Source organism: Scyliorhinus torazame, chromosome X (genome assembly GCF_047496885.1).
Source record: "Scyliorhinus torazame isolate Kashiwa2021f chromosome X, sScyTor2.1, whole genome shotgun sequence".
NCBI lineage: Eukaryota > Metazoa > Chordata > Chondrichthyes > Carcharhiniformes > Scyliorhinidae > Scyliorhinus > Scyliorhinus torazame.
This window is the reverse complement of record NC_092738.1, coordinates 28,321,346-28,340,317: the sequence shown is the minus strand read 5'-3', so window position 1 is coordinate 28,340,317 and position 18,972 is coordinate 28,321,346. Positions and strand designations below refer to the sequence as shown.

General features: G+C 45.9%; 1 protein-coding gene across 4 annotated transcripts in view; it reads left to right on the top strand.

Moving 5' to 3' along the window:
* spats2 (spermatogenesis associated serine rich 2) overlaps positions 1–18,972 on the top strand; it is a 172,787-nt gene that overhangs the window by 81,322 nt on the left and 72,493 nt on the right. For all 4 annotated transcript variants that reach the window (XM_072493893.1, XM_072493891.1, XM_072493890.1 and 1 more), the window contains exon 3: positions 8,743–8,822. In XM_072493893.1, the coding sequence (XP_072349994.1) occupies positions 8,743–8,822 (80 nt within the window). The remainder of the gene's footprint in view (positions 1–8,742; positions 8,823–18,972) is intronic.

The window sequence follows — 18,972 nt, the reverse complement described above, 5'->3', positions numbered from 1 at the left end:
CTCCCATTAACGAGTGCAGCATCGTGCTCACATATGCCCCGACGTCCGCTCCCTCCACACCTTCAGGAAGACCAAGAATCCTCAGGTTGTTCCTCCTTGCGTTGTTTTCCAGTGCCTCCAACCTTTCCACACATCGTTTCTGATGTGCCTCCTGCGTCTCCGTCTTCACCACCAGGCCCTGTATGTCGTCCTCATTCTCGGCTGCCTTTGCCTTCACGACCCGAAGCTCCCGCTCCTGGGTCTTTTGTTCCTCCTTTAGCCCTTCGATCGCCTGTAGTATCGGGGCCAACAGCTCTTTCTTCATTTCCTTTTTGATCTCTTCCACACAGCATTTCAAGAACTCTTGTTGTTCAGGGCCCCATGTTAAACTGCCACCTTCCGATGCCATCTTGGTTTTTGCTTGCCTTCCTTGCCGCTGTTCTAAAGGATCCACTGCAATCTGGCCACTTTCTCCTCCTTTTTCCATCCGTATCCAGGGGGGATTCCCTTCTGGTTTACCGCACAGTGTTTTTAGCCGTCAAAATTGCCGTTGGGGCTCCTATCAAGAGCCCAAAAGTCCGTTTCACCGGGAGCTGCCGAAACGTGCGACTCAGCTGGTCATCGCCGCACCCGGAAGTCCTTTTTGTTATTTGTTTATTAACATGCGAGCTAATGTCTGGAATTTGGTGGGAGGATGGGATTGTTATTGATATGAAGATTGACATTGCATTCGTTACTGATTATTGTTTATTGTTGGTGTGTGTAAATTTGGGAGAAAATGTGAAAAAGGAGGAGAATAAAAATATTTTTTAAAGAAAAGAATGGCAATATTTTCCATATATTGATCCCTCTTAACTGAAACAACATTGTTAAGGGGCTTGATGGGGCAAATGTTGAAAAAATGTTGCCTCTGGCTGAGAATCTAGGTCATGGTGTCACTGCTCTCACCAACCTCTTCATGTATTCTTGAGTAAGGTGTCTCTTATCACCCAACTACACTTAATACTTCAGATTTGTATGCATGTGTGATGCCATAAGTTATAAACTTTAGAACCATTTTGTTGTGGATAAATTCTAAATCCTCTTGAGCAGGAGCCAAAATGCAGGAAGATGGATATAATATGGCGTTTTCAGCCTTTGGGTGTGCTGCATGCAATTTATGAATACATTTTCTGACGGTTGAATCCAAAACATTCCTGTTAATTTTGCTGGATCAATGGTTATCAAGATGACATTCTTCCGTTGACTGTTTATACACAAGTGTTGATCTGTTAATGATAAGTAGGTTACCATGTCCATTAAGATTAAAAAGCAGAAAAATGTCATGTGGGTGAGCAAAGATCTGCAAAAAGAACCAGTGAAATACTATCGAATGCCTAGACCAGACATTCAGGCCATTCCTACTGATACCATCTGCTGCATCATTGATACCAAAATTGAATGACGTGAGATGGATAGGTTCAGTGAGTGAGTTTTCTAAATGGCTATCAATAGACCTTGGAGCTGGCTTGCACACTCCAGATGAAATCCCAAATTTAATCTTGTACTCCTGTACAACTTCTTTGTGCAGTAAGACCTCTTCATTCACCTGAGGAAGGAGCAGTGCTCCGAAAGCTAGTGTTTGAAACAAACCTGTTGGACTTTAACCTAGTGTTGTAAGACTTCTTACTGTGCTCACCCCAGTCCAACGCCGGCATCTCCACATCATGGCTAACTTCTTTGTGGACCACAAGAGGTATAGCACTGCGTTCAAAGTTTTACAGTAATTCATGAAAGCAATTTAATTGACTTTCTTAGCCTTAAAATTATACTGCGCAACCTCATATATAGTGTGTGAGGTATACAAATGCCTAAAGAAGGCAGGTAACTGCATAGAGAAAAATATATCGACAGCTCCAAGCTAAGCTGCTGTACTCCTGACTATCCCATGGTTCTGGGTAATGATTAGTAATGTTTAAAAATTTATTTAGCAGAATGTTCACATTAACTGACGTGCTCTGTACTTTGCATCACTGCAAAGTAACTTTTCCATGTACTTGTCCATTGCCTGTGCTAGAACTTGATTTTCCAGTACGGGCTGCAGGATTATTACATTCAAAGATCACGACCTTGCGTTCCCTCATTATACTGAGGACTACTATACAATGTGTTCTATTCAAACTTTAAAGCTGTACATTTAGATTTTCGATTAAGATATGCACGTTATAATGTTTATTCCATCAGGGAACATTTGTTTTTTTTTTAAATAATATTTTATTGAAAATTTTTGGTCAACCAACACAGTACATTGTGCATCCTTTACACAACATTGTAACAATACAGATAATAATGACCTTTTTAAATTTAAACAAAAACAACAACAAATAAATAAATATTAAATAACAAAAAATAAAAACTAGCCCTAATTGGCAACTGCCTTGTCTCAGGCCCCCCCCCCCCAAAGTCCTGGGCCGCTGCTGCTGCCTTCTTTGTTCTCCCCTATCTATCTTTCCGCAAGATATTCGACGAACGGTTGCCACCGCCTAGTAAACCCTTGAGCCGACCCCCTTAAGACGAACTTAATCCGCTCTAACTTTATGAACCCCGCCATATCATTTATCCAGGTCTCCACCCCCGGGGGCTTGGCTTCTTTCCACATTAGCAATATTCTGCGCCGGGCTACTAGGGACGCAAAGGCCAAAACATCGGCCTCTTTCGCCTCCTGCACTCCCGGCTCTTGTGCAACCCCAAATATAGCCAACCCCCAGCTTGGTTCGACCCGGACTCCTACTACTTTCGAAAGCACCTTTGTCACCCCCATCCAAAACCCCTGTAGTGCCGGGCATGACCAAAACATATGGGTATGATTCGCTGGGCTTCTCGAGCACCTCGCACACCTATCCTCCACCCCAAAAAATTTACTGAGCCGTGTTCCAGTCATATGTGCCCTGTGTAATACCTTAAACTGAATCAGGCTTAGCCTGGCGCACGAGGACGACGAGTTTACCCTGTTTAGGACATCTGCCCACATCCCCTCCTCAATCTCCTCCCCTAGCTCTTCTTCCCATTTCCCTTTTAGTTCGTCCATCATAGTCTCCCCTTCGTCTCTCATTTCCCTATATATTTCCGACACCTTACCGTCCCCCACCCATTTCTTTGAGATGACTCTGTCCTGCACCTCTTGTGTCGGGAGCTGTGGGAATTCCCTCACCTGTTGCCTCGCAAAAGCCCTCAATTGCATGTACCTGAATGCATTCCCTTGGGGCAACCCATATTTCTCGGTCAGCGCTCCCAGACTCGCAAACTTCCCATCCACAAATAGATCTTTCAATTGCGTTATACCTGCTCTTTGCCACATTCCATATCCCCCATCCATTCCCCCCGGGGCAAACCTATGGTTGTTTCTTATCGGGGACCCCCCCAGTGCTCCGGTCTTTCCCCTATGTCGTCTCCACTGTCCCCAAATCTTCAGTGTAGCTACCACCACCGGACTCGTGATATAGTTCCTTGGTGAGAACGGCAATGGGGCTGTCACCATAGCCTGCAGGCTGGTCCCCCTACAGGACGCCCTCTCTAATCTCTTCCACGCCGCTCCTTCCTCCTCTCCCATCCACTTACTCACCATTGAAATATTAGCGGCCCAATAATACTCACTTAGGCTCGGTAGTGCCAGCCCCCCCTATCCCTACTACGCTGTAAGAATCCCTTCCTCACTCTCGGAGTCTTCCCGGCCCAAACAAAACCCATGATACTCTTTTCTATCCTTTTGAAAAAAGCCTTCGTGATCACCACCGGGAGACACTGAAACACAAAGAGGAATCTCGGGAGGACCACCATCTTAACCGCCTGCACCCTCCCTGCCATTGACAATGCTACCATATCCCATCTCTTGAAATCTTCCTCCATCTGTTCCACCAACCGCGTCAAATTTAGCCTGTGCAATGTGCCCCAATTCTTAGCTATCTGGATCCCCAGGTAACGAAAGTCTCTTGTTACCTTCCTCAACGGTAGGTCTTCTATTTCTCTACTCTGCTCCCCTGGATGCACCACAAACAGCTCACTCTTCCCCATGTTCAATTTATACCCTGAAAAATCCCCAAACTCCCCAAGTATCCGCATTATTTCTGGCATCCCCTCCGCTGGATCCGCCACATATAGTAGCAGATCATCCGCATATAAAGATACCCGGTGTTCTTCTCCTCCCCTAAGTATTCCCCTCCATCCCTTGGAACCTCTCAGCGCTATCGCCAGGGGCTCAATCGCCAGTGCAAACAGTAATGGGGACAGAGGACATCCCTGCCTTGTCCCTCTATGGAGCCGAAAATATGCCGATCCCCGTCCATTCGTGACCACACTCGCCACTGGGGCCCTATACAACAGCTGCACCCATCTAACATACCCCTCTCCGAACCCAAATCTCCTCAACACCTCCCACAGATAATCCCACTCCACTCTATCAAATGCTTTCTCGGCATCCATCGCCACTACTATCTCCGTTTCACCCTCTGGTGGGGCCATCATCATTACCCCTAACAACCTCCGTATGTTCGTGTTCAGCTGTCTCCCCTTCACAAACCCAGTTTGGTCCTCATGAACCACCCCCGGGACACATTCCTCTATTCTCATTGCCATTACCTTGGCCAAGACCTTGGCATCTACATTGAGGAGGGAGATTGGTCTGTAGGACCCGCATTGTAGCGGATCCTTTTCCTTCTTTAAAAGAAGCAATATCGTTGCTTCTGACATAGTCGGGGGCAATTGTCCCCTTTCCTTTGCCTCGTTAAAGGTCCTCGTCAGTAGCAGGGCGAGCAAGTCCAAATATTTTCTGTAAAATTCAACTGGGAATCCGTCCGGTCCCGGGGCCTTTCCCGTCTGCATGTTCCTAATTCCTTTCACCACTTCTTCTACCGTGATCTGTGCTCCCAATCCCATCCTTTCCTGCTCTTCCACCTTGGGAATTTCCAGCCGATCCAAAAACTCCGTCATTCTCTCCCTCCCATCCGGGGGTTGAGCTTCATACAATTTTTTATAAAATGTCTTAAACACTTCATTCACTCTCTCCGCTCCCCGCTCCGTCTCTCCATCTTCGTCTCTCACCCCCCCTATTTCCCTCGCTGCTCCCCTTTTCCTCAATTGGTGTGCCAGCAATCTGCTCGCCTTCTCTCCATATTCATACTGTACACCCTGCGCCTTCCTCCATTGTGCCTCTGCAGTGCCTGTGGTCAGCAAGTCAAATTCCACATGCAGCCTTTGCCTTTCCCTATACAGTCCCTCCTCCGGTGCTTCCGCATACTGTCTGTCCACCCTCAAAAGTTCTTGCAACAACCGCTCCCGTTCCTTACTCTCCTGCTTCCCTTTATGTGTCCTTATTGATATCAGCTCCCCCCTAACCACCGCCTTCAACGCCTCCCAGACCACTCCCACCTGAACCTCCCCATTGTCATTGAGTTCCAAGTACTTTTCAATGCATCCCCTCACCCTTAAGCACACCCCCTCATCCGCCATTAGTCCCATGTCCATTCTCCAGGGTGGACGCCCTCTTGTTTCCTCCCCTATCTCCAAGTCTACCCAGTGTGGGGCATGATCCGAAATGGCTATAGCCGTATATTCCGTTCCCCTCACCCTCGGGATCAATGCCCTACCCAACACAAAAAAGTCTATGCGTGAATAGACTTTATGGACATAGGAGAAAAACGAGAACTCCTTACTCCTAGGTCTACTGAATCTCCACGGGTCCACCCCTCCCATCTGCTCCATAAAATCCTTAAGCACCTTGGCTGCTGCCGGCCTCCTACCAGTCCTGGACTTCGACCTATCTAGCCTTGGTTCCAACACCGTGTTAAAGTCTCCCCCCATTATCAGCTTTCCGGTCTCTAGGTCTGGGATGCGTCCTAGCATTCGCCTCATAAAATTGGCATCGTCCCAATTCGGGGCATACACGTTTACCAACACCACCATCTCTCCCTGTAATTTTGCCACTCACCATCACGTATCTGCCCCCGTTATCCGCCACTATAGTCTTTCCCTCGAACATTACCCGCTTCCCCACTAATATAGCCACCCCCCTGTTTTTCGCATCCAGCCCCGAATGGAACACCTGCCCTACCCATCCTTTGCGCAACCTAACCTGATCTATCAGTTTGAGGTGCGTTTCCTGTAACATGACCACATCTGCTTTAAGTTTCTTAAGGTGTGCGAGTACTCGTGCCCTCTTTATCGGCCCGTTAAGCCCCCTCACGTTCCACGTGATCAGCCGAGTTGGGGGGGCTTCCCACCCCCCCCCCCCCCCCCCCCTGCCGGTTAGCCATCATCTTTTTCAAGCTTCTCGCCCAGTTCCCACGCAGCTGTATTTCTCCCAGACGGTGCCCCCCCGCCCATCCTTTCCCGTACCCACTCCCCCCTTTCCCCAGCAGCAGCAACCCAGTAATCCCCCCCCCCCCGCTAGCGTAATTACTCCCCCCATGTTGCTCCCAGAAGTCAGCAAACTCTGGCTGACCTCGGCTTCCCCCCGTGATCACGGCTCGCCCCGTGCGGCGCCCCCTCCTTCCTGCTTCTCTATTCCATCCATAATTATCATAGCGCGGGAACCAAGCCCGCGCCTCTCCCTCGGCCCCGCCTCCCATGGCCAACGCCCCATCTCCTCTCCCTCCCCACCTCCCCCCATCACCACCTGTGGGAGAAAGAAAAGTTACCATACCGCAGGATTAATCATACAATCCCTCTTCGCCCCCCCCCCCCCCCACTCGTCCCACCACTTTGTCCAAACGTTCAGTTTCGTAGTCCACTCATTCCAATTTTTCTTCTACAATAAAAGTCCACGCTTCATCCGCCGTCTCAAAGTAGTGGTGCCTCCCTTGATATGTGACCCACAGTCTTGCCGGTTGCAGCATTCCAAACTTTATCTTTTTTTTGTGAAGTACCGCTTTGGCCCGATTAAAGCTCGCCCTCCTTCTCGCCACCTCCGCACTCCAATCTTGATAGACGCGGATCACCGCGTTCTCCCATTTACTACACCGAGTTTTCTTCGCCCATCTAAGGACCATTTCTCTATCCTTAAAACGGAGAAATCTCACCACTATGGCTCTGGGAGCTTCTCCTGCTCTCGATCCTCGCACCATAACTCGGTATGCTCCCTCCACCTCCAACGGACCCGTCGGGGCCTCCACTCCCATTAACGAGTGCAGCATCGTGCTCACATATGCCCCGACGTCCGCCCCCTCCACACCTTCAGGAAGGCCAAGAATCCTCAAGTTGTTCCTCCTTGCGTTATTTTCCAGTGCCTCCAACCTCTCCACAGATCGTTTCTGGTGTGCCTCTTGTATCTCCGACTTCACCACCAGGCCCTGTATATCGTTTTCATTCTCTGCTGCTTTCGCCTTCACGACCCGAAGCTCCTGCTCCTGGGTCTTTTGTTCCTCTTTCAGCCCTTCAATCGCCTGTAATATCGGGGCCAACAACTCTTTCTTCATTTCCTTTTTTATCTCCTCCACGCAGCGTTTCAAAAACTCTTGTTGTTCAGGGCCCCATATGAAACTGCCACCTTCCGACGCCATCTTGGTTTCTGCTTGCCCTCCTTGCCGCTGCTCCAAAGGATCCGCTGCAATCCGGCCACTTTCCTCTCCTTTTTCCATCCGTGTCCAGGGGGAACACCCTTCTGGTTTACCGCACGGTGTTTTCAGCCGTTAAAATTGCCGTTGGGGCTCCTATCAAGAGCCCAAAAGTCCGTTTCACAGGGAGCTGCCGAAACGTGCGACTCAGCTGGTCATCGCCGCACCCGGAAGTCTCAGGGAACATTTGTATGTTGGCTCTTTTGCAAAGCTGAAAGTGTGTTATTGGCCACATTAAAGGAAACCCACAAACCGCACCAATCAAACACTTGGTCACCTGAACAGTACTGTATTTTTAAACCATGAAATAGATATTTTTTGCCACTTGACATGTTTCTTGGGAGTTATAAAGCTGCACAACACTATTTTCAATTGTTTTCAAAATTCTCTTGGTTGAAATGTGGCCCTTTTTTATTTAATCTAAAAATTACTAAAATCTTCTCTAAGTAGTCAAACAGAAAAGGACCTCTTATTAGACATTCACCACTTAATGGAACTTAGTCACAACTAGGAATAATTTGCTGAATATTTTGCTGGGGAGAATGTATGTCCAAAACAGCTTGACTAGATGTCAAAGCTTTTGAGAAGTACCAGCAGGACTTTAAACTATCCAGGCATGATTGCGCTTGTGGTCAGTAGCATAAACCTTGATTTGTACAATAAGGAAAGGCCATCACACCAGAGTTGACTAGGTTCAAACAAGGTCACCAAAAGGAACTTGAGAAGACGCCGTCTTCCTTAGTCAGACCCAGCAGTTGATTCATTTGTACCTCTAATACTTCGCAGATGATGGAGTTCTCATTTCATTGGAATCATTTGTACGGTGGAGAAGCATATTTCAAAATTCACTTTTTACTTTCTGGACGCTTTCTGTAGTTCAGCGAATAACTTTCTTGGAGTCCGCTCTTATCAAGATTTTAAAGATAATCATCTGTGTTACAATAAAGAATTAAAGTTCCTTCGCAGCATCTTACATTAAAAATGTTAGATCTGAAAGAAAATAATTATTTTTAAACTTGTTTGAATCCCGAACAGTGAATCCCGAACAGTGAATTAAAATGTGGGTTATTGATGATTGTGACAGTTCCTCTTACTGTTTAAACTGTCAGTTGAAATGTGAGAATTCCAGTGAGAGCATAGACGAGTGAAATAATTCTGTAAATCTCTTCCTAAACAGATCCCACTGGAGTCATGTTTGACACTCGATTCAAAGCAGTGATGGCTCAGGGAGGATCCAATGACAACATAAAGGAAAAGGTAGCCATATTTAGTAAAGCAAGCCAATGTCAAGAAAAGTGTGCTCTTCTGTTCAGTTGTTTCAAAATTTCCAGCGCATTGTCAGAAAATGGTAGTTGATTAAATTAGATTTGGAATTGGACTATGATTGGGAAACCTGCCCATCGTTGTAAACCGATTTCCTGACCTTTTTCATTGAAAATAATTCAACAGTCCTATGCTATCATAGCAACTAATTTTTAAACCTTTTGTAGCTTTCTTTTATCTGTTGGACTGGATTTCTTTGGTTGTGAATTTGTGCAATATTTTTAAAGATGTAGTAATCTGGAGAGCGTTTTACAGTGAATGTTTGTTGCTTTCAACTTGCCAGCCAAGGATAATATAGATCTGAGTCCAGTCCACTGACCTATGGCTCAAACAATTGCGATGAAACATTGCTACATAGCAAGAAATAAATGTCTGTTATGTGGTGGCTGAATGCAGTAATCATTTCAAAAATTCTCCAGTAGTTTGCATCTGGTTACCTCACGAAAACTAACGTGGATGAATGCTTGTTCTTTTCCCCCAAAGATAGGAGCGCTTGTACATCAGTTGGAAATTAAAAGCAGGGTTTTATGGAACCTTGTGTGCAAACCTAGCAGTACAACCGGATACAATAGCATGAAGTCATTTGACTGTCTAACTTTATGAACTTGATCCTAGAATAGGAGTTGCATAATGCCCTTGTCACTTTTTCCTTTATAGAGGACCCAAAGCCTTTCATTGCAAAACCAGCCCAAGTACAAATTACAGTAAAGCTTAAGAAAGGAAAGAACTTGTGACTGTATAGTTCCCTATCACATCTTTAGGATATCCAAAAGTACTTATGAGTGCTAATTGTTTCTGCTTTGAGGCAGCAATTCTTGAGGAAATTTTCTCAATCGTGTCTTTTCTTGAGTAATTTGGCCACTGACATTGGTTCTGCTCCCTCTCCATCATGCTCACCAACTTTCTTCCAGTTCTTTTTCTTCAGCCATATCACAGAATGATTACAGCACAGAAGGAGACATCATGTCTGCATCAGCTCTCCAAATGAGCATCATGACATGGTGTCATTCCCCTCCCTTTTCCCATACCCCTGAATATTGTTTCTATTCAAGTAATCATCTAATGCTCTCTTGAATACAGAATCACAGAATTGTTACAAAATATCATCAGCATTCCTCCGGTGGAACAAACGCATATATTAAATGGGCTGAAATGAGCATGGTCAATCGGTTGTAACCCTCTGTTTTGCTTTTAGAAGTGGATACGACGAGTGAAAACCCTTCCCGAGATCTCTTTATTTATCTCTAGATTTAGAAGCCAATTTTCTTTCCTTCTTAAAAGTTAAGATTATTTTGAATGGAAATAAAAGGTACTTGAAGACTGCCTTAATGCATCCCTGCTGCAGAAATTAGGGAGTTGATATCATTTTCTCATATTCTAAAAATTAATTTAAGATTTACTCATGCAACTTTGAAGGAAGGGCAAACAGGCAGAGGTCGTTGTACATATTGGTACTAACGACGTAGGCAGGAAGGGGCATGAGGTCCTGCAGCAGGAGTTCAGGGAGCTAGGCAGAAAGTTAAAAGACAGGACCTCGAGGGTTGTAATCTCGGGATTACTCCCTGTGCCACGTGCCAGTGAGGCTAGAAATAGGAAGATGGAGCAGATAAACACGTGGCTAAACAGCTGGTGTAGGAGGGAGGGTTTCCATTATCTGGACCACTGGGAGCTCTTCCGGGGCAGGTGTGACCTGTATAAGAAGGACGGGTTGCATCTAAACCGGAGAGGCATAAATATCCTGGCCGCGAGGTTTGCTAGTGTCACACGGGAGGGTTTAAACTAGTATGGCAGGGGGTTGGGCACGGGAGCAATAGGTCAGAAGGTGAGAGCATTGAGGGAGAACTAGGGAATAGGGACAGTGTGGCTCTGAGGCAGAGCAGACGGGGAGAAGTTGCTGAACACAGCGGGTCTGGTGGCCTGAAGTGCATATGTTTTAATGCAAGGAGCATTACGGGTAAGGCAGATGAACTTAGAGCTTGGATTAGTACTTGGAACTATGATGTTGTTGCCATTACAGAGACCTGGTTGAGGGAAGGGCAGGATTGGCAGCTAAACGTTCCAGGATTTAGATGTTTCAGGCGGGATAGAGGGGGATGTAAAAGGGGAGGCGGAGTTGCGCTACTTGTTCGGGAGAATATCACAGCTGTACTGCGAGAGGACACCTCAGAGGGCAGTGAGGCTATATGGGTAGAGATCAGGAATAAGAAGGGTGCAGTCACAATGTTGGGGGTATACTACAGGCCTCCCAACAGCCAGCGGGAGATAGAGGAGCAGATAGGTAGACAGATTTTGGAAAAGAGTAAAAACAACAGGGTTGTGGTGATGGGAGACTTCAACTTCCCCAATATTGACTGGGACTCACATAGTGCCAGGGCTTTGACGGGGCGGAGTTTGTAAGGAGCATCCAGGAGGGCTTCTTAAAACAATATGTAGACAGTCCAACTAGGGAAGGGGCGGTACTGGACCTGGTATTGGGGAATGAGCCCGGCCAGGTGGTAGATGTTTCAGTAGGGGAGCATTTCGGTAACAGTGACCACAATTCAGTAAGTTTTAAAGTACTGGTGGACAAGGATAAGAGTGGTCCGAGGATGAATGTGCTAAATTGGGGGAAGGCTAATTATAACAATATTAGGCGGGAACTGAAGAACATAGATTGGGGGCGGATGTTTGAGGGCAAATCAACATCTGACATGTGGGAGGCTTTCAAGTGGCAGTTGAAAGGAATACAGGACCGGCATGTTCCTGTGAGGAAGAAAGATAAATACGGCAATTTTCGGGAACCTTGGATGACGAGTGATATTGTAGGCCTCGTCAAAAAGAAAAAGGAGGCATTTGTCAGGGCTAAAAGGCTGGGAACAGACAAAGCCGGCGTGGAATATAAGGAAAGTAGGAAGGAACTTAAGCAAGGAGTCAGGAGGGCGAGAAGGGGTCACGAAAAGTCATTGGCAAATAGGGTTAAAGAAAATCCCAAGGCTTTTTACACGTCCATAAAAAGCAAGAGGATAGCCAGGGAAAGGGTTGGCCCACTGAAGGATAGGCAAGGGAATCTATGTGTGGAGCCAGAGGAAATGGGCGAGGTACTAAATGAATACTTTGCATCAGTATTCACCAAAGAGAAGGAATTGGTAGATGTTGAGTCTGGAGAAGGGGGTGTAGATAGCCTGGGTCACATTGTGATCCAAAAAGACGAGGTGTTGGGTGCCTTAAAAAATATTAAGGTAGATAAGTCCCCAGGGCCTGATGGGATCTACCCCAGAATACTGAAGGAGGCTGGAGAGGAAATTGCTGAGGCCTTGACAGAAATCTTTGGATCCTCGCTGTCTTCAGGGGATGTCCCGGAGGACTGGAGAATAGCCAATGTTGTTCCTCTGTTTAAGAAGGGTAGCAAGGATAATCCCGGGAACTACAGGCCGGTGAGCCTTACTTCAGTGGTAGGGAAATTACTGGAGAGAATTCTTCGAGACAGGATCTACTCCCATTTGGAAGCAAATGGACGTATTAGTGAGAGGCAGCACGGTTTTGTGAAGGGGAGGTCGTGTCTCACTAACTTGATAGAGTTTTTCGAGGAGGTCACTAAGATGATTGATGCAGGTAGGGCAGTAGATGTTGTCTATATGGACTTCAGTAAGGCCTTTGACAAGGTCCCCCATGGTAGACTAGTACAAAAGGTGAAGTCACACGGGATCAGGGTGAGCTGGCAAGGTGGATACAGAACTGGCTAGGCCATAGAAGGCAGAGAGTAGCAATGGAGGGATGCTTTTCTAATTGGAGGGCTGTGACCAGTGGTGTTCCACAGGGATCAGTGCTGGGATCTTTGCTGTTTGTAGTATATATAAATGATTTGGAGGAAAATGTAACTGGTCTGATTAGTAAGTTTGCAGACGACACAAAGGTTGGTGGAATTGCGGATAGCGATGAGGACTGTCGGAGGATACAGCAGGATTTAGATTGTCTGGAGACTTGGGCGGAGAGATGGCAGATGGAGTTTAATCCGGACAAATGTGAGGTAATGCATTTTGGAAGGTCTAATGCAGGTAGGGAATATACAGTGAATGGTAGAACCCTCAAGAGTATTGAAAGTCAAAGAGATCTAGGGGTACAGGTCCACAGGTCATTGAAAGGGGCAACACAGGTGGAGAAGGTAGTCAAGAAGGCATACGGCATGCTTGCCTTCATTGGCCGGGGCATTGAGTATAAGAATTGGCAAGTCGTGTTGCAGCTGTATAGAACCTTAGTTAGGCCACACTTGGAGTATAGTGTTCAATTCTGGTCGCCACACTACCAGAAGGATGTGGAGGCTTTAGAGAGGGTGCAGAAGAGATTTACCAGAATGTTGCCTGGTATGGAGGGCATTAGCTATGAGGAGCGATTGAATAAACTCGGTTTGTTCTCACTGGAACGAAGGAGGTTGAGGGGAGACCTGATAGAGGTATACAAAATTATGAGGGGCATAGACAGAGTGGATAGTCAGAGGCTTTTCCCCAGGGTAGAGGGGTCAATTACTAGGGGGCACAGGTTTAAGGTGAGAGGGGCAAGGTTTAGAGTAGATGTACGAGGCAAGTTTTTTACACAGAGGGTAGTGGGTGCCTGGAACTCGCTACCGGAGGAGGTAGTGGAAGCAGGGACGATAGGGACATTTAAGGGGCATCTTGACAAATATATGAAGAGGATGGGAATAGAAGGATACGGACCCAGGAAGTGTAGAAGATTGTAGTTTAGTCGGGCAGCATGGTCGGCACGGGCTTGGAGGGCCGAAGGGCCTGTTCCTGTGCTGTACATTTCTTTGTTCTTTGTTCTTTGAAGGGAATGAAGAGAGGCAATATGGATAGAAGATTGGCTGACTGACAGAAAACAGGGTATGCATAAGTGAGTCTTTTTCTGATTGGTGTTTTGGGACGAGGACACCGAGGGCTCTGTGCTGGGGCCTCAACCTTTAACAATTTATGCCAATGACTTGGACGAGGGGAGCAAAGGCATGGCCACAGAATTTGCAGAGAACACAAAGATAGATAGGAAAGTATGTTGTGAAGAGGACAGGAGTTTGCCGACTGGTATGGATAGGTTGAGTGAGTGGGGGGAAAATCTGACAACGTATAATGTGGGAAAATGTGAAATTGTTCACTATTGCAGGAGGAATGAAAAAGCAGAGTATTATTTAAATGGAGAACAGCTGCAGAATTCTGAGATGTAGAGGGATCTAGCTGTCCTAGTACATGAGTCACAAAATGTTTGTATGTAGATACAGCAAGTAATTATGAAGGCTAATGGAATGCTATCCTTTATTACGAGAGGAATTGAACAATTTTTAAAAGTAAGGATGTTATGCTTCAGTTATACAGGGCATTGGTGAGACCACATTTCGAATATGTGTGCAGTTTTGGTCCCCCTATTTAAGGAAGGATGTAAATCCATTGGAGGTGGTTCTGAGGAGTTTTACTAGATTGATACATGGAATGAACGGGTTGTCTTATGAGGAAAGGTTGGCCAGGCGGAGCTTGATTCCCGTGGAGTTTTGAAGAGTGAGAGGGTGACTTGATTGAAGTATATAAGATCCTGAACGGTCTTGACAAGGTGGGTGTGAAAAAGATGTTTCTTCTTGTTAGTGAGTCCAGAACACTGGGCACTGTTTTAAAATTAGGGCTTGATCTTTTAGGGCAGAGTTGGAATTTTGTTTCTCTCAGGATTTGGATTTGTTTATTGTCACGTGTACTGAGGTACAGTGAAAAGTATTTTTCTGCGAGCAGCTCAAATAGATCATTTAGTACATGAAAAGAAAATACGTAACAGGGCAACACAAGGTACACAATGTAAATACATAGACACTGGCATCGGGTGAAGCATACATGGTGTAGTGTTAATGAGGTCAGTCCATAAGAGGGTCGTTTAGGAGTCTGATGACAGTGGGGAAGAAGCTGTTTTTGAGTCTGTTCGTGCGTGTTCTCAGACTTCTGTATCTCCTGCCCGATGGAAGAAGTTGGAAGAGTGAGTAAGCCGGGTGGGAGGGGGTCTTTGATTATGCTGCCCACTTCCCCCAGGCAGCGGGAGGTGTAGATGGAGTCAATGGATGGGAGGCAGGTTTGTGTGATGGACTGGGCGGTGTTCACGACTCTCTGAAGTTTCTTGTGGTCCTGGGCCGAGCACTTGCCATACCAGGCTGTGATGCAGCCCGATAGGATGCTTTCTATGGTGCATCTGTAAAAGATTGTCTGACTTTGAAACTCTGCCTCAAGGCAGCTGAAGCAGGATCATTGAATATCTTTAAGGTGGAGGCAGATAGATTCTTGATAGGCAAGGGAATGTGAAATTTGAAACGCAAACAGATCAGCCATGATCTGATTGAATGGCGGAGCAGGCTTCAGGGGTCGAATGGCCTACTTCGCCTATTCGTTAGTAATACAAATGAAATGGCACAATTTTAAAAGGAGCTCAGGAACAGAGACTTCCAAGGTTTCACCTACATAAATCTTGAAGGTGGCAGGGCAAGTTGGTTATGCTGGGGGTTTTTTCAAAGCATGTGGGATGGGATCCTTGACTTTCTATATAAATGAGGCATCGAGTTCGAAAGGTAATCTTCCACAACGGGGCATGATCAACTCTGTGTACGACACCCAGCCGGATTGATGAATTCAATAATTTAGTATTCAGATTAAACAAATTCAGAGCAGACTTTCTTTCATCCGTCATACAACTTTCAAAAAAGACTTGTTTTATTTCTCCCCCTTTCTGCTCTCTGAATACTCATTTTCTTCTACTTTTCCCTTGCACAGTAGTTTTAAAACTAATTTGTACGTTGATCTCAGCAAAGCATGATTGCATTCTTGGACCTATTTGCATAATCCCCATCAGCATTTTTGTTTTTAAGTACTCTCAACAGAAAAGATCCTTCATTATTCAAAGTTCAGTTTCTCACCATGATGCTGAACTTGTAACAGATTAACATACCACATTGTGAGAATTCTTGATGCACTCACCACATGCCCATAGAACAAAACCACTTTTTACACCAGAAAGTGTAATACTCTTTTCAGGAACGATGGACATAAATTGCTGCAAATTGCATACTCACACCCTCCTGTCATTCGGAGATTTCTAGACCACCCATTGAGGTTAGGACTCTGCATAACACATCTATTAGATTTAATGTGACCATTTTCTCATTTAACTATTTTCACTTGCTTGTAAATTTGGCCAAGAATTCATCTTTTCATTCTTTTATGTATATTTTTATTAGTCTTTCCATTTTTACAAATGGTGCCATAAACCCTCAAAATTGGTACAGTACAATACAAGTCCTTCTGCATACATGAGTACAGAAAAAGACCGAGGAATGCCAACACAATTGGTTCAGCTTAATCATTAAACTTGGTGTCTCCGACTATGCAATAACAAAGAACAGCGAGCGGATAAGCTAAAGAATAGGGGAGAAGAGGACAAGGCCATGTAAACATGGCAATATGGTGCACACCAGCACGTATAGCGAGTTCGAGACGGTGCTACATAACTTATGGAAAACCTTGTCGGAGCAAGTCAGACATACCAGATAAAGCCTATAAATTTGAGATAGGGGTCCACATTTTTCAGAATGCATCAGTTTTAGAACTGACTATGCAAGTTTGGAACTCCATAGGGATACATTCAATTCTGTACTGAAGGATAATTATTGCTAATTCATGAGCAAAGGATGTTCTTGCATACCGCAATGGTTAGGATGATACACATCTCTTTTCCATTAGCATCAATAATTCTCCTATCTGGGAGTCCCAGAATTTGACGGCCATACTGAATATCTTAAGCTTTTTTAAGTATGCCAGACCAGTAGGATTGAACTTTGACACAGGACCACACACAGTGAATGTAGTCGCCCTCTAGTACCTTAAACTTTTGGCACAACGAGGATAAAACAGGATCAAACATGTCTCTCAAGCTTGGTGTGATATGCAGACTGAGTAATATTTTAAACGGAGTCTCTTTCATTCTGTTACAGACTGAAATATTATTGGCATTTATTAAGGATAAAGTCTCTAAGTAGCAGATATTTTTAAAAGTATCTTGGGATATCAAATTGTTGGCATAGCTGCTCAAACGATGACTAGAAAGCATCACTGAACATGTCTCCCTGCCTACAAATACCTCTATCTCTCCAGGTATCAAATCCATGGTCCACAAGACATCGTGGGAAACCCAGATTGCCCTAAATGGGGGGAAAAAAGAGAATGAAAGTTCATTTTGACCTCCCTTCCAGTTGACGGACCATCCTCCACACTCCAAGAATGTTGATAATTATAGGATTCTCAGACATCGCAAACGCAGCCTTGAAATCTCTGTAAAACATCAGGGCTTGTAAGGAATGCACAGACTGGCCTGCTTCAATGTGAAGCCAAATGGAGGGCGGATCCTCTCTAGCCCATTGGAGACCCCCGGTCCGGGGCAGGGTAGGGTGGCATCCTGGAACTCCCCTCTAGCACCTAGGCACTGCCACCTCGGGACCCCTGGCTGGTGCCAAGCTGGTGCTGCCAGGAGTCGGGCTGGAGGGGGGGGGGGCGCGCGCGCAAGTGGTTGTTCCCAGGGGCCTCCCCAAGGCTTTGGGGGGGGGGGGTGAAGAGGGGACAGAAAAACAGGGAGGGCGGTCTAAATTGTGCTCGCGAGGACCCTTTCCTGCTGCCAAACATCAGCTCCAAGTGCGTCCTCGGCGGAGAGAATCTCCCCAAGACCACAGAATTTCCAGTGCAGAAGGAGGCCATTCGGCCCATCGAGTCTGCACCGGCTCTTGGAAAGAGCACCCTACCCAAGGTCCACACCTCCACCCATAACCCAGTAACCCCACCCAACACTAAGGGCAATTTTGGACACTGAGGGCAATTTATCATGGCCAATCCACCTAACCTGCACATCTTTGGACTGTGGGAGGAAACCGGAGCCCCCGGAGGAAACCCGCGCACACACGGGGAGGATGTGCAGACTCCGCACAGACAGTGACCCGAGCCGGAATCGAACCTGGGACCCTGGAGCTGTGAAACAATTGTGCTATCCACAATGCTACCGTGCTATCAATAGAAACTGCAAAGTGCCGTTGAATAGCGGGGACTTTCTTGGCGCCTGCAGCAGACTTTAACTCGAGTCCGCTGAATCGCACCCTAAATCTTTCCGCCACGTCGATAATAGCAGGAACAGAAACGACCGGCTTAGACAGAAGCAGCAACATGGCATCCGTATATAGGGGCTGGTTTAGCACTGGGCTAAAGAGCTGGCTATGAAAGCAGACCAAGGCAGGCCAGCAGCATGGTTCAATTCCTGTACCTCCCCGAACAGGTGCCGGAATGTGGCGACTTAGGGGCTTTTCACAGTAACTTCATTTGAAGCCTACCTGTGACAATAAGCGATTTTCATATAGTGTGATCTTATGCTGTTTCCATCTGCTATGTAGCCCAAAAACCCAAGAATCCTATCTAATTGCCTCTGTCAGGGGCTCTATAGCTATTGCAAACAATAACGGGCACCCCTGTCTGGTCCCTCATTGGAGACCAATTACAGACCTAAAACCACCTGTAAGCACTGTCGCCAGATGCTTTTAGAAAGCACCTGTATCCACTTCAAATACTCTTCCCAACCCAAACTCTGCAGCTTATAAAATAAATAATTCCACTCTACCCAGTCAAAAGCTTTCTCTGCATCTAAGGAGATCACTAATCCTTCCACGCCCTTTTTTGAAAGACCTGAATAGCATTCAATAGTCTCCTAACCGTGTTGCACGAATTTGAACCCTTTATAAACCCAGTTTTATTGCCCTTGATCTTTTTCATCTTTGGTACACTGTAAGCTAATTATTAGAAATTTGAACTGACCTGTCTTCTTTTGGATAAAGCAACAGTAGCAGAGTTGAGATTGTACTTTCATTACTGTCATTGGAGTCCAGAGCTCAGAATTAGGTGAGATGAGGAAATTCATCTTGGGCAGCTGTGCAAAATTGGATAGAAAATCGGATGGAGTTTTCTGGGAAAGTACAGCTGAGACTAATTTCATTCCAATGTGTTGTGTCAAATACCTTTCCAGTATCCATATTGGAATTAGATGCATAAATTCCCCA